The following is a 20,275-nucleotide window of genomic DNA, read 5'->3' as shown; positions in this document are numbered from 1 at the left end:
CCAATACACACCTGCGAGGGCTTTGATACGAGAGCGTTCAAAGAGTCGCGCTGAGCTGTTGTCGTTGTCCAGCTCCTCGTCAGGTACATCGAAGCGAGTGTTGATGCGACTGTATTGCTGCGAGATCTCCGCATTGTCAAAGTCTGTGGTGGAAGTCATGGTGGAGCTTTGAGAAGACGATTGGAGGGGGAACGTCCTAAGCTCCTTTTGTCGAAAAAGTCAAAACAAAAAATGAAGGAAATGCAGATTTTATTCCTGGTTAGTTGTCTGAAAAAGAGGGAAAAGACATTCATTAGGATCTGCAAGACCATTTATCCCAGAGCTTCACACCAGTCCTTCCTGTCGGTCCAATATCAGTCCAGTATCTCTGTGCACACATCAACTACAGTGGGGAGAACAAGTATTTGATACACTGCCGATTTTGCTGGTTTTCCCACTTGCAAGCCATGTAGAGGTCTGTAATTTGTATCATAAGTTCTCTTCAACTGTGAGGGACGGAATCTAATACAAAAATCCAGAAAATCACATTGTATAATTTTTAAATAATAAATTTGTATTTAACTGCATGAAATAAGTATTTGATACATTACCCACTAGTAAATATTTTAGTTCTTTTTTAAGAACCCCTCCTGTTCTCCACTCATTACCAGAAGTAACTGCACCTGTTTGAACTTGTTACCTGTATAAAAGACACCTGTTCACATGCTCAAACAAACAAACTCCAACCTCTCCACAATGGCCAAGACCAAAGAGCTGTGTAAGGACATCAGGGATAAAATAATAGACCTGCACAAGGCTGGGATGGGCTACAGGAAAATAAGCAAGCAGCTTGGTGAGAAGGTAACAACTGTTGGAGCGATTATTAGAAAACGGAAAAAGTTCAAGTTGACGGTCAATCTGCCTCGTTCTGGGGCTCCATGCAAGATCTCACCTCGTGGGGCATCACTGATCATGAGGAAGGTGAGGGATCAGCCCAGAACTACACGGCAGGACCTGGTCAATGACCTGAAGAGAGCTGGAACCACAGTCTCGAAGAAAACCATCGGAAACACATTACGCCGTCATGGATTAAAATCCTACGGCGCACGCAAGGTCCCGCTGCTGAAACCAGTGCATGTCCAGACACGTCTGAAGTTTGCCAATGACCATCTGGATGATCCAGAGGAGCAATGGGAGAATGTCATGTGGTCAGATGAGACCAAAATTGAACTTTTTGGTCTAAACTCGGCTTGTCGTGTTTGGAGGAAAAAGAAGGATGAGTACAACCCCAAGAAAACCATCCCAACCGTGAAACATGGAGGAGGAAACATTTCTTGGGGCTGCTTCTCTGCCAAGGGTACAGGACAACTGCACCGTATTGAGGGGAGGATGGATGGGGCTATTTATCGTCAGATCTTGGCTGACAACCTCCTTCCTTCAGTGAGAGCCCTGAAGATGGGTCGTGGCTGGGTCTTCCAGCATGACAACGACCCAAAGCACACAGCCAAGGCAACTAAAGAGTGGCCCCGTAAGAAGCATCTTAAAGTCCTGGAGTGGCCTAGCCAGTCACCAGATCTGAACCCGATAGAAAATCTATGGAGGGAGCTGAAAGTCCGTGTTGCCCGGCAGCAGCCCCGAAACCTGAAGGCTCTGGAGAAGATCTGCATGGAGGAGTGGGCCAAAATCCCTGCTGCAGTGTGTGCAAACCTTGTCAAGGACTACAGGAAACGTTTGGTATCTGTAATAGCAATCAAAGGTTTCTGTACCAAATATTAAGTTTGATTTTTGTGATGTATCAAATACTTATTTCATGCAATTAAATGCAAATGTATTTAAAAATCACAAAAAAAAAAAACAATTCAGAAATTATTCATGTTAAAACTAAAAATTGATTATGAAAAAAAATACTTTCTGTAGGCCAATGCACTTTATGCAGTGCGGCATAGGTGCAGTTATTTAAAAGATACTGACAATACATGTCCTCTCTCAGCTCTATATTGTCACTTTGACTCCCACCCCCACTGACAGTGTGTTCATTCTTAGCGCGGAATGGCAGTTTATCAGGCTACAGCATGGCTCCCTTATCATGTGTGTCGAGGGGAGTGGCGGTGTCATACTCACACACTCCAACACAGCCAATGATGTCACTGTAGCGGCTGCTTGAGAAGCTCAGTATGCAACACTGATGTTAAGCACATTTCACAAACATTTTCGTCCAACCATTTTAGCGATCATTTGCTACTAGTCCTACCTACTTCAAATAGATTGGACGTAAATCAGTCAATGGCAGCCGATAATCTTATATTTTGGGAGATGGCACTTTATAGAGTATTAGGGGGGGGGGGGGCCCTCTAGTGATGCTTGAATGACGTGACCCGCAGGTTTCCCTTACTTTACTGCTCACTATCGCGCGTTCACAGAGGATCCTTATCAAACACGTAGATGGCGGCGGTCAGGGGGAGGGGCTTATCAGCGACACACACACACTCACACATGGACCACTGACCGTTAAATGCCCAAGACTGTAAGATAGTAAAAACTGTATTTTTTCTCAAAATTTAATACTATATTATCAACTAGAAAAAACATAGCGAAAATGTAGCTTAAAATATAAAACGTGACAAACCACATTGAGTAATACCTCAAATGAAAGGCCTTAAAGGCCTTAACGAGGCCTTTTAATTAGAGCTGTCCCGATCGATCACGTCATTTTCAAAGTATCGGAATGGGCAAAAAAATATCGGACATGCTTTTTTTAATATATATATTTTTTTCAATTAAATTGTTTTCTAATTGTATTTAACGTTACAGATATAATATGTTACACTTATCCAGAGTCTTTAGTTTAGGCTTAAGGTAGGGTTATCAAATTTATCCCAATAACGGCAGTAATTAATTTTTTAAAAAATGTATCACGTTAAAATATGTAACGCAATTAATGCTTGTGCTGCCCGACCCACTCACGCATTGTCGCGCTCCATCTGTAATGGCGCCGTTTTGCCTATATAGAGAGCTAAAAGGTGGCGTAAAATGAGTAGAGTGAATTTTGGCAGCCTTTGGAGCTTTATTTTAATTGGCTAAAACCTTACAATCCCTCTCCCTATGATTAGAAATATCATGGGAAGCAATGTGGGGAAGCAAGGTAGCAATTGATCTTTTTCTTAACACCTTATGTCATTTCCCAACGCAGAGAAGATATATCCATTGGTAGCACTACGCACAGTCATGGTTCCATTTCCCATCATGCATTTGGGCATGGCCTTCAGTATCATTTACTGAATGCTCAACAAATACACTAGATGGCAATATTTAGTCACAATATACAAAGTCACACGTCTTTCTATCCGTGGATCCCTCTCACAGAAAGAATGTTAATAATGTAAATGCCATCTTGAGGATTAATTGTCATAATAAACAAATACTGTACTTATGTACTGTATGTTGAATGTATATATTCGTCTGAGTTTTATTCATTTTTTTCATTAATGCATTGCAAAAATGTATATGATCGGGAAAAATTATCGGGAATGATTGGAATTGAATCGGGAGCAAAAAAAAAGCAATCGGATCGGGAAATATCGGGATTGGCAGATACTCAAACTAAAACGATCGGGATCGGATCGGGAGCAAAAAAACATGATCGGAACAACCCTACTTTTAATATCTTTAACTATTTCACCGATACAACATCGTATGATGAAACAACCACAAAACCATATTAGTCGGCCTTATAGTAGCAAGTGTGCGCAGGATGAAATAAGAGACAGAGGGGTGAGGCCGACATGTGCGACCCTTCTGCATTCTGCAACTCCAACTGCAGCAACTGGACGGAGGAAGCGGAGGGTGGTAGTATAAAGTCCAGGCATAATATTATTAGACAGCATCTCCAATTTGATATGAGCTTGAATCGCAAATAATGGTGGACAACCTCAGAAGTTTTACTTTACGAAAAGCAGTAAGAAATCCTTGCTGGAGTGTGTTTACATGACTAAGTCCAGGCTCGTTCAAACACGTGTCCTTTTATGGGGAATAAACACAGAATGTAATTCTCGGCTCCGTCTGCTTTGTATTCATGTGTCGTCATACAGTGGGGCAAATAAGTATTTAGTCAACCACTAATTGTGCAAGTTTTCCCACTTGAAAATATTAGAGAGGCCTGTAATTGTCAACATGGGTAAACCTCAACCATGAGAGACAGAATGTGGGGGGGAAAAAAGAAAATCACTTTGTTTGATTTTTAAAGAATTTATTTGCAAATCATGGTGGAAAATAAGTATTTGGTCAATACCAAAAGTTCATCTCAATACTTTTTTATGTACCCTTTGTTGGGAATAACGGAGGCCAAACGTTTTCTGTAACTCTTCACAAGCTTTTCACACACTGTTGCTGGTATTTTGGCCCATTCCTCCATGCAGAGCTCCTCTAGAGCAGTCATGTTTTCGATGGGCAACACGGACTTTCAACTCCCTCCACAGATTTTCTATGGGGTTGAGATCTGGAGACTGGCTAGGCCACTCCAGGACCATGAAATGCTTCTTACGAAGCCACTCCTTTGTTGCCCTGGCTGTGTGTTTGGGATCATTGTCATGCTGAAAGACCCAGCCACGTCTCATCTTCAATGCCCTTCCTGATCGAAGGAGATTTTCACTCAAAATCTTTCGATACATGGCCCCATTCATTCTTTCCTTTACACAGATCAGTCATCCTGGTCCCTTTGCAGAAAAACAGCCCCAAAGCATGATGTTTCATGCGCTCAACAGTGTTTACTTTGTAATCGCTGTATTCGCGGCCATTTTTAACACAAAGTTGAAATTTCCGATCGGGTGGAAAATTTGACAGAAAACGGCACAGGAAGAGGCCAATAAGGCGAGAATAGCGCTCTCCCGGCAGGGGGATGTGCGACAAGCCGCCGGTTGTCGGCCGAGTGGCATACGTGGACAAGGAGCATGTCAGCCACAAAATGCAAGCCACCTCCGTATTAAAACGTGTGCCATGATCCCAGTATTTGACAATACAAAACACGATGTTTACTCCCTTCCTCCCACAGTTGTCGCACACTTGTTTTGGCCTATCTCGGGGTGAATGAGAACTTTCTGAAACCCAAAAAGGCTCACACGCTTCTCCCTGGTGCAGCCACAAAAGCCTGCAGCCGTCTGGCTGGCGTGATGCGAAAAATAAACGAATTAATCCGCAAAATCAGCTGAATCCGCAGTCCATCTGCATGCTATAAAGCAATGCTGTATTGTGAGATGCTTACCAGGGTGACGTCACATTTGCATTCGTCCTAAACCCGAGAAGCCGGAAGTAACTCATTTTCATGGCACGGAATTAAAAAATGTAATATATAAAACGATCGCTTCCACACACATCCAAGCGGTCCATTTCATTCAGGAGCATAAAACACCGCGTGAATTATGAAATAAACATGCTTTTTGGTGTCATACACACTTTAAAGATCTCATACCGTGAAAATCTAATACCGGCACATGCCTAGGTGCAACCAATGCAAAAAGTAAGTGGGGAGCCTTGGCAATAATTTTTTTCCAATATCGTTCAGACCTATCCCAAACAGAGCTATTCAAATTATCTGGTGAAAATTCCTCTACTATTAACTCATTTGCTCCTAAAAACGTATAAATCCATTCTATTTTTAATTGTTTCAGTGTCCCAAAGACGTATTTATACTTTGGGTTTTTTTTTTTCACAAGAGACATCTCTAGGTTTTGATGCAACTTTGCTCCAAAGCACAATGTTGAAAATCTATTTTAAAGCAATAAAACTGGCCACTGAAGGGCAGTAGCTCATTTGGTAAGACCCGCAACCCGATTCAACGGAACGAACGGGCGGGCCGCACGGCCGGGGCGCCGGCGGAAGACGACCGAATGGACGTCCAGGACCCCAGGCGCGGGAAGTCCGAGCAGGACGTTCGGGACGCAAGGCGACGAACGACCTAGTACGACGACCAGAAGGCCGTCCAGGATGCCAGGCGGCGGACGAGCGAGCAGAATGACCGGGACCACCAGTGCAGCGGACAATGCTGTTGAGTCTGTGCTGCTCGCCGAGCAGAGCCCGCGACGCCGTGCTCGGCCGCTCGCGTTGCCCGCACCCACCAGTGTCTCGCGACTCAGCCGGAAACGTGCACAGCCAAACCAGTTCCCCCCAGGAACACAACATACCCCACACAAGTTCCCCAGGTGAATTCTGCCACAAGGCAGTGGTCACCACAAAAGAAAGACTAAAAAAAAATACATCTTGATGAGACGGGCGGCGATAAGGGTTTACCCCGTCTGCAGAGACAGCCACGGCCACAACAGCGTCATCTCTCAGTTCAATAGTTTAGTTATGTGTAAATAAATTGTTACTTTGCTACCAAAAGCACTATTTGTCTTGCTGTTTATCTTATTTTGTAGAAGGAAAATATTATTCAGATGCTTGGGATGTAACTAAAGCAAGAAATAGCTGTGTTAAAGTAAAAGTTATGTTTGAGATGTATGCTTTTACAAAAAGCTCAATCTCTCAGTTTTTTCATCAGAAATTGGAAAATTGCTCAAACTAAGCTATTTTCTAATGCTGATTTCTAAAGAATGGAAAAAGATATTAACTAACTTTTTTTCCCCCGCTGAAAGTAGAGAGTCTAATCTGTCTTTTGGTGGGTTTCATGTTTATATCATAGGCGGAGTTTGACTTTTGGAGCGGGGGGGGGGGGGGGGCACAAATGTTGATGACCCCGAAACGTTGTGTCAGCAATAAATATTAACTTACAAGAATATTTATAATAACAAGTTGACAATGAGTGTTTTATGTTTCCCATCATTCTTGAGGGGAATTCTAAATCAGGGTGCTTAAGCAATACTTTTCGCCAAGATCGTCAACCATTGAAAATGGTACCCCCGCCGTTGTCGTGCCAATGTAGTTACCCCAGTCAAAAATTGTATCCCCTGGGCGGAGCCATACGGAGGTAGATTTGTGTCTTTATTATTCAATCCAAAAAAAAAAAAAGTTGCTTCAATCAAAAAAAGTCGCTTCAATCCCCAAAAAAATGTGTTTCAATGCAAAAATAAATTTGAAACTCAAAAAAATGCATGTGAAAGCTATTTTTCTTAGAAATTTTTATTTATTTATTTATTTATTTATTTTTTAAGGTTTCTTTTTTTTTTTTAAATGGAAGCAACTTTTTTGATTAAAGTAACGTTGATTTGTGTTTGGGCCACATTTTGGCTAAGACGTTTTTGTCTTTATTATTCAATCAAAAAATAAGTTGCTTCAAAAAATATATATTTTCAAAAAGAAAATCACTTCCGTCAAAAAAAAGAAAAATTTCAATCATAGAAAACGTTTTTGAATGCGAAAAAATATTTGAGATTGAAAAATTTGCATTTGAACACTTAATTTTTCATTGATTGAAGCAATCCTTTTTGTGTTTGGGCCATATTATGGGTAATTTTTCATTGATTAAAGCAATCCTTTTTGTGTTTGGGCCATATTATGGATAGAACATAATTGTCTAAATCATTCAATCCCAAATAAGGTTGCTTCAATCAAAATATTTTCAAAGAAAAAAATCATTTGAAAAATTAAATTGCCTTCCCCTATTTTTTTTTTTTTTTTTTTTGAAAATTATATGCAAAGCAAATGACCCTAAGGTGCTAGTCACATGATCCGTTCGAAAAATAATTTTGACCCATTATAAAAATATTTTTTTTTGTTCATTTCATTCATTTGTGTTGCAGTTTTATTGCTTTACAACTTATATATATATATATATATATATATATATATATATATATATATATATATATATATATATATATATATATATAGGAAAGTCAATTTCATGCAATGACACTTTTCGGCCACCAGGAGGGGCCTGGCCCCCCTCGCCCCCCCTTAAAATCCGCTTATGCTCAATATAATATCGCAATGTATTGCAAACCCCCCAAAAATTGCAAAGATCGTTTTTTCCCCCCTAATATTGTTAGGTCTAATGCAATACTTCTCAAATAGTGGGGCGGGCCCCCCCAGGGGTGCGCAGAGCGATGCTGGGGGTGGCGCGAATGACCTTGGGGAACATACTTTTTTGCAGTACGACAATAAAGTGTAATTACACATCCACTCAGTGGGTGGCAGTGCCACTCTCATTTTCGGCGTGTGCGCAGTATTTTTGAGCCAAACAAGAGCACACAGCAAAGAGCACCAAAGATATGAAAAGCTAAGACAAGGAAATATGATGAAGCGTATGCAACATTTGGCTTTGACTTTTAGTACAGTGGGAGACGAGGAAAGATCAACCTGTTTACCTTGTCGAAAAATGTTCGCAGCGGACAGCAGGAATTTTTTTTTTTTTTTTTTTTGCGAAAACGTGCCAAATATTGCCAACAAATCCGTGTTACCTAACTAAACCAGTAAGCACTGTCAGCATCATATAAGGTGGCATACCTAGTTGCTCAGTGCAAAATAACCCCACACCATAGCAAAGGAGCTGATACTGCCTGCAGCAAAAATAAAAACTGTCCCTCCGTCCATGACACTGTCGTTTTTGTTCTATTAATTTTTTTTTTTCCGGTCAAATTGTTTGGCATATTATCCTGATGAGTTGATGTTGCTAATCAATTTGAATGTATTATTTATTGATTTTAATCATTTTTAATTTTTATTATCAAACGGTCAAACTATCTAACTTGACTGTATTTTTACAGTATGGATGTTTTTTTTTTGTTTTTTTTAACACCATTGAAAGTTGATCTATATTACTTTTTTCTTTTAATATTAAAAATAACACAATGTTATGCAGAGGTGTTCTTATAAAAATAAGAATTTTATATACAAATGATACTACAGTATATTTATAGTAGCGGCAGATAGTTGGGGGGGGCGCGGAGCGTTTACATCTTGCCGTGGGGGGCATAACAGAAAATAAATGAGAAGCACTGGTCTAATGGATTCTGAAATATTTTCAGGTGAGCACTGGTCTAATGGATTCTGACATATTTTCAGGTGATTCATTTTAAATCAAGAAACACTTGTTTAAATGCACGCAAGACAGGGAACTTCTTAATTTTCTGGACGAAACAGTTCACTATAAGTCTAAATAAAAACGTATATGCCTAAACATTGAAGAGTTGTTGTTGGATCTAAAAACATTCCTTTAAAAAAGTACATTTTAACAAATGTTTCAGATGAAATTGCAGGTTTTAGTTGATTTTAATGTTGATTATACTCACGTTTGACAATCTTTTGTCCACTGAAACATTCTACTTCATACATTTACAACATGACCAACAAGTTTAAGATGACTTTGTGTGACATATCTAAGATGAGACTTTCATGTACGAGGTCGCGTCGTCCTTTAGCGCGTCATTTTGCGTCAAACGTCACACGTGCGCCGGACTGCTGCTTAAATGACGTCAAGTTACGACCAAAAAATGATCAAAACAACCCAATTGGGATATTTTTAAGATTAAATGTTGTGGGAAGAGTGTTTAGCGTCACAACAGGTGCTTTTTGGAGCCAAATGACAACCGCGTCACGAAAGTCCGTCAAGAAACATCACGTTTTGAACTGCGCACTTACTTTTTTCAATGCAATCCGTCCAATCGCGTTCCTCGTCCCAGCCGACGGTCACTTTATGGTCCCATGTACGCATCGGGGTCCCGCTCGGGGCTGTTCCTGCCTGGAGGGGACCAGGAGAAGGGGGTGGGGGTAGGGAGTTAAAAAAGAGAGGGAGGGTAGTGGGGGACTGCGCTCCACGTTCATTCCCGAGAGGCAGCCGGCCCACTGCACTGACCCGCCCTGTGGGGTTAAAAATAACGAGTGGGCCCATACAGTCAAGGGTGAGAGTGGGGGACCGCACATTCCCGAAGTGGCATGTCTTGAGTTTAGTGTGCGTGGACTCCACCCACCATCAATGACTCTGGTAAACTCCCACCCAAAATGCAGCAGATGACAATATCAGAACAGGCCATACACGGAGATTAAGGGGGGGCCGGGTGGGCATAGCCCCCACTGGTGGCCTAAAATGTTATTGCATATAAGGCTACGTTCATACTACAGGTCTTAATGCACGAATCCGATTTTTGGTCATATCCGTTTTTTTGGCGTGCCCGTTCAGACTGCCTTTGTCCATTGAGACCGTCCAAGTATTACGCATGCACACTAATTCGCAGTCCGACACGCGCTGAGCAAGACGACCCGCATGCGCAGAAGTATCAAAACAAATAACACGTCATCCGTCATTCCAGGGATATCATATTTTGCTTTTCAAAAGGAGGACACAAATAACAGACATAAATAATCCCCGTTTAGGCTTATATTCAAAGTTTATATGGCTCGATAGCATGCACGCACTGTCCGTGCACGTCACACACATACGGGCAGTTCGCCCCGACTCTCTCTCGGCCGTGTAAGCAATGTTGAAATATTGCTCACTTGTAACAGAGAAAACTGAGCATTTTCAGGCTTATCCTCAACCCATTTTTATTTTTTATGACTGTTGTGAAGCTGAGCCCTTCCCCACAAGCCGTGTTCACTGCAAGCTAGGCGCTAATAACGCACAGGTGCATCGCTACGGTAACGACTCTCTCGCTATTTGATGACGTAATTGCTGCATGAAATCCGATTTGCGGGACTGGACAGTACAGACCGCCGCGACAGTCTGGAAAAATGTGGCCCAGATCGGATTTAGACCACATACGAAAGTGACCCAGATCGGAATTGAAATGGTCCCGTTCTATGAGACTTGTCACGTTCAGACCGTCAAGTTAATGCCTCACTCGAGTCGGAAAAACACGAAAAAAATCGGATTCGTGCATTAAGACCTGTAGTATGAACGTAGCCTAATTGACTTCCCAATACAATACAGTGATCCCTCGCTACTTCGCGCTTCGAATCTATCGCGGATTTCTTTTTCAGTCAAAATTAGGGCTGTCAAAATTATCGCGTTAACGGCCGTTAATTAATTTTTTAAATTAATCACGTTAAAATATTTGACGCAATGGCGTACCGCAAGCAACACGTCACTTCAGCTCATTAATATTCATGGCATTAGCTACTGTTGCTAAAGCAAGGACAAGCCACAGTTTGTCCCTAATAGGAAATGAATGGAAAACGTGTACGAAGGAGATGTTTACAGTGGCGCCCCCAGGGGGTGGCCAGGGGTGGCCACGGCCACCCCTATAAATTTGTTGGCCACCCCACTGGCCACCCCGCTTGCCACTAAATCGTAGATTGTTGTAGCATCAGTTATGCATTTCATCCCAAATTCAAATCTGCTAGCACCTGTTTTTCCCCAGTAATTATTTTGTTTTGTTAGATGTTCACCTTCTGCCTAATATATACATAACCCAATAAAACAAAATTGTTGTGGAACTCAAAATGTTGACTGGACAGTTATGGACTATGCACATTAAATCATTGGTAACTAGGAGTGTCAAACAATTTTAATCGAGTTAATCACAGCTTAAAAATTAATTAATCGTAATTAATCGCAATTAATCGCAATTCAAACCATCTATAAAACATGCCATATTTTTCTGTAAATTATTGTTGGAATCGAAAGATGAGACACAAGATGGATATACACATTCAACATATGGTACATAAGTACTGTATTTGTTTGTTATAACAATAAATCAACAAGATGGCATTACCATGATTAATATTCTGTTAAAGCGATCCATGGATAGAAAGACTTGTAATCCTTAAAAGATAATAAAATTTGTAAAATTTTTAATCAAAAAATAAACTGGTAGCCCGCCATTGTTAATGCTAATAATTACTTACACAATGCTCATGGGTGCTGAAGCCTATAAAATCAGTCGCACCCAAGCGCCAGCAGAGGGCGACAAAACTCCGAAAAACACAACAAGTACACATTTCACTGTGCTGTCATTATAATGTTTGAGCGGGGCATGTGCGTTAATTGCGTCAGATATTTTAACGTGATTAATTAAAAAAAATTAATTACCGCTCGTTAACGCGATAATTTTGACAGCCCTATTAGTAACATCAAATATTACATAATACACCAAAGTATATCAGTAGCCGTGTCATTAAGTCTTACTTATAGTTTTCCCCCTGAACTTTTTACTGCAATAATATAATGAAAACCTGAAATTATGGGTTTTAGTTTTGGCCACCCCAAGATTTTGAGTGGCCCCATCTGGCCACCCCAATGAAAAATTTCTGGAGGCGCCACTGGATGTTTACAGCGCTAAACTTACCAATTCTCTCCGAAAATGATGTGCCTGGTGCCAAATTGACTGGCATAGATGTGGAAGAACATAAAAATGTTCAGTTAAAGCAGTACTTCTCAAATAGTGGGGCGCGCCCCGCGCAGAGCGTTGCCAGGGGGGGGGCGCATGTGGCCTCGGGGAATATACTTTTTTTTTTTTTTTTTGCCGTACTGGAATAAAGTGTGCTTGCACATCCACTCAGTGGGTGGAAGTGGCGCTCTCATTTTCAGAGTGCGCGCAGTATTTTTGAACTAAGGAAGAGCACTCAGCACCAGTGTTGTTAATAACGGCGTTACAATATAACGGCGTTACTAACGGCGTTATTTTTTTCAGTGGGTAATCTAATTAATTACTTTTCTCATCTTGGCAACGCCGTTACCGTTACTGAGGATGGAAAGGCATGCGTTACTATGCGTTACTATATTGGTCGAAAAGTCTGAGGGAGGCGGACTCACCGAGACGAAAGAGCAGAGCAGGAGTGGGGAGGAGGCAGGAAAGTTGTGACGCCGAGCAAACGCGATGCTAGGTAGCTCCAATAATATATGTTGTAGCCGATAGCCTACAAACTACGCCCGCATGTTATGGTAGATATGGTAGACATGGTAGATATCACATATACTGTATATAGATATAACTAGATGCAAATGACACGGCAAAAGACACGGCACTAGATGCGTTACTAAACAGCCGCCATCTTAAAGCAGTAGACTTTTTAGGACGGCTCTGTTGTAGAGAACCTTCCTACCGAACCTAAGTAACTTTTTATCTAAAATACTTCTAAATCGGCAAAATCTTGACTTGAATCCATCTTTAAATGATGAAACAGTTTTAAAACTTTCATATGTCGAAAGTAGAGAGACGGGAACTAATGCAATAATGGGAGCAATTTTAACAACTTTTAACAGTTGATTCAGGGTAAAGGGTAAATTAGGGTAAAGAATTGGGCTTGGCCCAAATGTACCTAAAACCGTCACAAAAAACTTCACAGTGTGGCAAATGTTTTTTTTTCTTTCTTTCTTTTTTTTTTTTTTGGAGGAAAAAAAAAAGTAATTATCACCAATTACTTTGCCAAGTAACTAATTACTCTTACATTTAGGTAATTGAGTTACTAACAAAAACCACGACCCATAGCGGACCTTTGAGGACCGGATTGGAGACCACTGCTCTAGCCAGTCTAGAACTTGTAGGATGTAATTTGCGCGGGAGGTCAAAATATCTCGATAACTCACGAGTGCTTGAATTATTTATTTTTTTTCCCTTAGTTGCCAAGCTCAGGAATGTTTTTTTTTCCGAAAATCGGCCGTTCGAAGGTGTCACGAGAGGTGGCTTCCAGTAACTTGCAGGATGCAGTTCCTGCGAGACTTCCAAGAATCACAATAACTCAGGAGTGCTTGAATTTTGAATACTTTTTTTCCCTTGGTATCCAAGCTCAGGATTTTTTTTTTTAAAAACAGGGAGGAAAAAAATATTAAGAAAAACGGAGAAAAAAATATTTTAAAAAAACAAAACTAAAAAATTATTTTGAAAAAGTAAAAAAAAAAACAAAAATTTAAAATAACCCCCAAATTACTCAGAAGAACGAAAAGTAGAAAAAAAAATATATTTCAAAATACGACCCTCAAAATAAATTACTCAGAGCCGTCAGACAGTCAGTGGGTTATATGCATGCATTGTAAGGGTTTAAAAATAATTCGTGCATGAGAGGGTTGAAACACCCAATAATGGAAATAGATGTTCAATTCATTTGAACTGGGAGAGGTATTAGACGTTTTTTTGGGACGGCAGCAGCAGCTACTGTAAGGAATGTAAAAGACGTCAGTTTTGTGGACATGGGAAACATCACTAATTTTGCTACTGAAAGCCCAACCTGCATCAGAGTTAGCATAACATTAAACTGTGTGAACATGCTAACCTGCAAAACTCGAGTGGGAAGCTGCTTAAAGAGAAATGTCCTGTATGTGATTTCTGCTGTTAACGTTATGAGTTTTTTTCAGTTATATTTATTAATTTAGACAGATAATGTTGAGTGGTCTAAAGACAAATGTTTATTTTTTTGCATTCCTGGTCAGTTAAGAGATTATTCATAGGTTTTTATTTATTGTGTATGTTGAATTTACTCATAAAATCCAGAAATTTATTCTGGAAGTTTTCAAGAATGTTTCTTTAGTAGTTTTCGAAACCAAAGGTTTGAATCAAACGGTGTATCACCTGAACCAATACGTATGAAAGTTAGTATAAGTCAAAACAGATTTATTTTGCATTGATCATTTGGCCAATCAATTAACTAGGTTCATATTCATGAGAAATGTTGCCCTGACCCTGTTGCATCTAAAGCCGTCAATGGCAAACGAGGAGCTAATAAATGTAATACCCCCAAAACTAGACCAAAACAGAAAAATTTAAAAATATGCATGTTTTATTCAAGCATATCCTAATGACATTTTTTGGTCATAAAAATTGACATCAGCAAAAATGCACAATGTTTAGACGTTGTATGTATAAAAAAAAAAAAAAACAACACACATTTACAATTCAAAACATAAATAAGTTGACCACAACAAAAAAATGAAAATATAGCTGCGTAATAAAAATACCCCAAAAATCAAAACGGTTCATATATAAATGTCTACTGCTTTATGTCACTGTGCCTTCATATTTTCATATTTGGTTTTTTCCAATGAGAACTTGCATAGTATAAATTAGGTACACAAACAAACTGAAATTTTCTTTTTTAAATTCTGCAGCATTTTATGATTTTATGGCATTTTCCCTGCAAATATGAAGGATACATCGCAGCAATCCTATTTTGACACTGCACATTACATTAGATACCTGCTTCTGATTTGAGCTCACATGTTCCAATTTGCAGTTAAGAGTTTAGCAAATCTCTGCCCTGACAAAAATGGCTGAATTACGGTACTCTTCAAGTTAAGCCAAGATTTCTTTGTGGTTCTGTTCAACACCCACCCATTTGGAGAGAGACAGCGAGAACCAAAAGTGGTATTTTCCATGTGGCAGAATGGATTTTGCCAAGTGGCATTTTTTTGCCGTGTGGCAAAATGGATTTTGCCATGTGGCATTTTTTTGCCGAGGGGCAAAATGGATTTTGCCATGTGGTAAAATTGATTTTGCCATGTGGCATTTTGTTGCCATGTGGCAAAATTGATTTTGCCATGTGGCATTTTTTTTGCCATGTGGCACAAAGGATTTTGACGTGTCATTTTTTTTTTGGGGTGTATGGCACAATGCATTTTGGTTTGTGACATTTTCGGGGGGGGGGGGGGGGGGGTATGGCATTTTTTGGGGTTTATGGCAGTTTTGCAGTCCATGCAAGTCCATGCCATTGACGGCTATGCACGTCAAAATTTTCTATTCATCTTGAATGGCAGAAAACGTGTGGCTGTGATTTTTGGCCATCCACTTACCATTACAGCGCATTGACATTCAACGGACACCAAAGTCAGGCTATGCCATTGACGGCTATGCACGTCAAAAAAAAAAAAAATGCCACAATGTTCTCGGCCCTGTTGCAATTGGATTGGTATCTGATGTCACTTCCCAGAGGGCGCTGTTAGGTGAAATTCAGTAGGGTAATGTTGGATCCCCCCAACAAATTCAATCATTACAGTGCAGTATGTGGGCTGCTATTAGTTCAGTAGTCTCTATGAATTCAACAACAATAAAGTCAACTTTGCTTTTCGAATATGCAAAACAGAAACATAGCATCTGGAGTAACAGCTGCTATGTTTTGGGAAGCGACGTAATTGGCTAAAAAACTTGTTTAATCACACATATGGTGTCCAACGAGTACGCTGGCTCTCTCTAGTGGTTTACAAAATATATTCATTTTAAGTGGATTGCAAAAATATTAAATAAACTTTTAGGAATAAAAAAATGATATCCAAAACATATTGTATGCTTTTAAGAATAATCTTTGGTAAACTGGCATTAAAATGGTTGAAAGCAACAAAAATAAAAAGGCGACCTTCATATTAAAATAAAGCTGCTCCCTAAGTAGATAGTGCCCTCGTTGTGTAGAAGAAAAAAAAAAAAAGACAAACGTCAGGTGCAAAATGAAGAGTCGCAATTCTTGACATTCCATGACACGGCCACCACATCAGCGAGGTCGGCCAGGATGGTCACTTGCTTCCGGGCCACCGCGCCCAGTAGGTGCGGCGGGAACGACGGTGTGCCCAGGTCAACCTGGAACACAAACCCCAAAAAATGTAAAAACATGTGATTCACTTATATTAAGCATTTATTAAAGGGCAGTTTTGACAAGAAACTCAATATCAATGTTCATGGGTCGGTACAAACCTGCTGCAGGAAGACCACCCGGGTGGCCTCACGCACGCTGCCGTCGCGTTTGATTGGCCGCACGAGCCAGCAGCTGGGCATCATCTGACCTCGGACAGCCTCTGGGCCTGGACGGGGGAGGGACTCATCCAACACGGACTGCATAGCCAGCACATGGACGTCTCCCTGAGGTTACAAATATCTTTTTCCATTCATATTGTAAACACGTGGAATGTAAGAAATAGAAAATCTATCCATTTGAACTCATTCGCTGAAATTGACGGCTATAGAACTAGAAGTAACTTTTTATGGCCAAACACTAATGACTACCGGATGGCATAGTAACCTGTTTGGACTCTGCGCTGATGCAGCAGAAATCTCGCGGCCGGTTGAGGTGGCAGCTGGACGTGTCTGTTAAAATGTAGACTGGACACACGCACGAGTTCATATGAGACGAGATGATTTCAAAATAAATTTGTATGGGGAACCTATCGTGATTTAATTTCCCCTCATAACGATATCAATGTCTGACCAAGGTGAGTGCTGTCATCTAATGGGCGCGTCCATGCCGTGCGGACTGACGGGTGATAGAACTGAACGTTGCCGGGGCGGTGGAGGACCGCCCAGAAGTGCTCTGGGGGTCCGTCCAGCTCAGCGGCCCCCAAGAAGGCATGCATGGAAGGGCTGGATGATGCCCGGTAGTAGGCCTGGATGCCGCGCTCTTCTCCCTGGTGTCTGTCAATTAATAAATCCATTCATCAAGTTGTGTCGTGAAAATAATGAAGCAGAATGATGAAGTCACCTCCAGCCAGCAGATGCTTTCCCCTTCATCAGGTTGCCCAAATCACCACAGGATGCCAGTCTGACCTTTGGATTCAAAATGGCCGGCTTTAATTTATTAATTTTAGATACAATTTGCTTTTGTTTTGTGATTACCTCAGCCAAAGCTTGGCCTAGCAGCGCGGCCGTGACATCCTGATAGCTTGTGGATAACGAGGAGCAGGATGAGCCAAAGGAGGCAGAGCGACGTCGAGTACAAGATGGGGGGGATGATGGTGACGACGTCATCAGGGGCTCAATACGGGTGTCTAAGAAGCAAAATGGATGTATTCGTCCTATTTTTCCATCTGAACATACTGCCTGTACAGTAGGCTGAGCATCTGTTGTCACAGGGTGTTGTTAATCTTACTTTAAAAAAGTAATTAGCTACAAATAATCTCTCAAAAATTAAATTAGTAACTGCATTATCTCAACGTAAGAGTAATAAGTTACTCAGCAAATTAACTGATGTTACTTTTCATGTTCTACAAGTTAATACTAGAGGTGGGAATCTTTGGGCACCTAACAATTCGATTATGATTCAGAGGCTACGATTTGATTATAAATCGATTATTGATGCACCCCGCTATTAGAGCAGGGCGGTAAACCGAAAATTTACCGTTACCGAAATTCTTCACTATGACCGACGTAATTTTTTTTTTTGTTTACATCTTTTTATTTGAGTTTTTTAACAGAGTTCAGAACATCTCAGCCAAAACGAAAGTAACAGAATAATCTTATTCATGGTCCGTTTGGTAACAGCGGAAAGGTAAACGCTTGGTCTTTGTCTTAATTCCAAAGTTGTGTTTGGCTGTGTCATAAACAGGTCCTTTATCTTTTTTACACAGACCACGTATACATCACGAAAAAAAAAAAAAAAACACACAGGGAGCAGGGCGGTAAACCGAAAATTTACCGTTACCGAAATTCTTCACGATGACCGACGTAATTTTGACCATGTCCGTAAATTCGGTAATTTAATAAAACAAGAAAATACAGTCTTTTCATCCCGCTTTGACTCTGTGTTGTTAGGCTATGTTCATTCCCCTTTAAGAAAGCAGCCAGTGTGCTTACGTATGGAGTCACGTGGTTTTCAGGAAGCCAAACAAACAGAACCTCGTAGGCTAACGCTAGCGGCGAACGCTACAAGTAAACGTGATGGGGTCGGTCTTGAGGGAGCTTCGCCAAACTTTCACCCGACATTAAGTAATATCTTGGCGGGTTCCAGACGGGCTTTCACCCGCTGTCCTCCCTGGTTCTCACGATTTCAGGAGAGGATGCTTTCAGTGCTTTTCTCTGGTAGCCAAGCCACAGCTAGCGGCTAACGGTACAAATGAACGTGATGGAGTCGGATAGCGGCTCTAACCTTGTCGAAATGGCTGAAATTAATGAGTGGACTGGGCACGGACTTCATGTAGCAATCATTATGTCGTGTTATTTGGCATCTCTGTGCGATTTCTCTGAAAGCTTTCATGATGGTAAAGTACTCAGCATAAAGTATAATCCAACAGTGAAGTCTGCATATAATACGACAGTTTAATGGCCACAGCTATTTTCTGTATGTGTTTGCTTTATTCTGCCATCATAAAATCTTAAATGTTTCATTGGCATCAGAGCAATACAGCTTTAATCTGGTTTTGTCTGTGTGGGGGGTGCATGTATTAAAAAATGTTCTGGGGGGAAAAAAAACCTGAAACCTTGACGTAAACATGTGTGTTGAATAATTATGTCACAGCAGCCATTACCAATAAGTTTTCTGAAGTGTACTCTTAAAGCGGCAAGTCATTTGTGTTACAATGACATGTTTGCAGTCGTCAGATTGATTTTTATAATGTTGTACATTTTTCCAAGTCATACAAGCTGTTATAAACAGGGGTGCACATAATTTTTTTGCCCAGGTTCTCAGAGGAGGACCTGGAGATGTGACTTGGTCCTCATTGAGCTTGAGAGTCGACCCGCCTGATGCGATAAATTTATGACAAGCTTTACTTAGAGCCAATTAACTTTAATTAATTATATTAACAATTAATGCTTGATTAACATCAACTGGCTCAACAAAATTGCCATTACTTTGAAGTGAAATGTAAAGAAATAAAAAGCACCAATTCAAAATAAAGGGCATTATGCGGCTCCCACATGAACTCCAAGCCTTTAAGTGGGATGTCCTCCTCATAAGACCTCATTGAACGTGCATGTTTAGCTTTGTAAAATGCGAGCAAAAACACGTTTGTCAGTGCATGGCGCTGTTTTCATTACCTTTATTCCGCCGCTTGTCCATAGGGCGAGTAGGGTGCTGTCTGACATTGATAGTTTGCTTAATTGTCATATGCTCTCTGTTTTTTTTCGTGCTTTTTAAAGTTTGGATGGCTGAAATTCTTTGACCTTACATAAATGCACTGCTCTTATCGGCGACATTGGGATTCTCACGGCACATTTTGTACCGCATTTCCGTGCGAGCATCATTTGCTTCTAACCTCCTGTAGCCACTTTTCAGCAAAAGTCCTTTTTTTCGGTAGCTCCGGTGACGTCTCTGTCGTCTGTCTGTCTTTTGACGGGGGTGGGGGAACACGGAAGTAATTACTCAGTGTGGCCTGCCTCTTCGACATTTTGAGAAGTTATTTTCTCGTGTCCGCCGCAAATACAGTGGTCAGCCATCGGTACGCAAAAGCGTATGGAAACTGTTGAGGGCCAGCGCGTTTGTCTACGTCCAGTACGCATGCGCGCATGCGGACCACTTATGTGCACCCCTGGTTATAAATGTTCACACTAGAATTTTTATTGTTTACAAGATTTTTTTTATACTTAATGTTTAGACTGCATAAATTTAACGGCAAACGGTTCATTTGTATTCAATGCATTGATTCAAATTTTCAAATTATATAACAGTCCGCTTGGGCGAATTTATCGTCATTTATCGTTATCGAGGTAAATCTGCTCAATTTATCGTGATA

At 40.7% G+C, this 20,275-nt stretch overlaps 2 protein-coding genes across 6 annotated transcripts in view; both read right to left on the bottom strand.

The window, feature by feature from the left end:
- The window catches only part of sptb (spectrin, beta, erythrocytic), a 114,375-nt gene extending 104,528 nt beyond the window's left edge, over positions 1-9,847 (bottom strand). The window contains exons 1-2 of one of the 2 annotated variants that reach the window (XM_057859090.1): positions 9,550-9,847; positions 12-267 (exon numbers count right to left, since the gene is read on the bottom strand). In XM_057859090.1, the coding sequence (XP_057715073.1) occupies positions 12-159 (148 nt within the window). In that variant the 5' untranslated portion in view covers positions 160-267; positions 9,550-9,847. The other variant, XM_057859091.1, reaches the window with a different exon arrangement.
- Positions 9,848-14,711: 4,864 nt separating this feature from the next.
- Positions 14,712-20,275, bottom strand: part of stard9 (StAR-related lipid transfer (START) domain containing 9) — a 65,691-nt gene continuing 60,127 nt past the window's right edge. For all 4 annotated transcript variants that reach the window (XM_057859517.1, XM_057859518.1, XM_057859520.1 and 1 more), the window contains exons 27-32: positions 17,442-17,593; positions 17,308-17,372; positions 17,038-17,240; positions 16,852-16,931; positions 16,527-16,691; positions 14,712-16,412 (exon numbers count right to left, since the gene is read on the bottom strand). In XM_057859517.1, coding sequence (XP_057715500.1) covers positions 16,272-16,412; positions 16,527-16,691; positions 16,852-16,931; positions 17,038-17,240; positions 17,308-17,372; positions 17,442-17,593 — 806 coding nt within the window. In that variant the 3' untranslated portion in view covers positions 14,712-16,271. The remainder of the gene's footprint in view (positions 16,413-16,526; positions 16,692-16,851; positions 16,932-17,037; positions 17,241-17,307; positions 17,373-17,441; positions 17,594-20,275) is intronic.

The sequence above is a fragment of the Corythoichthys intestinalis genome, chromosome 15 (assembly GCF_030265065.1).
Source record: "Corythoichthys intestinalis isolate RoL2023-P3 chromosome 15, ASM3026506v1, whole genome shotgun sequence".
NCBI lineage: Eukaryota > Metazoa > Chordata > Actinopteri > Syngnathiformes > Syngnathidae > Corythoichthys > Corythoichthys intestinalis.
The sequence above is the reverse complement of the archived record's forward strand: the minus strand, read 5'-3'. Positions and strand labels throughout refer to the sequence as shown.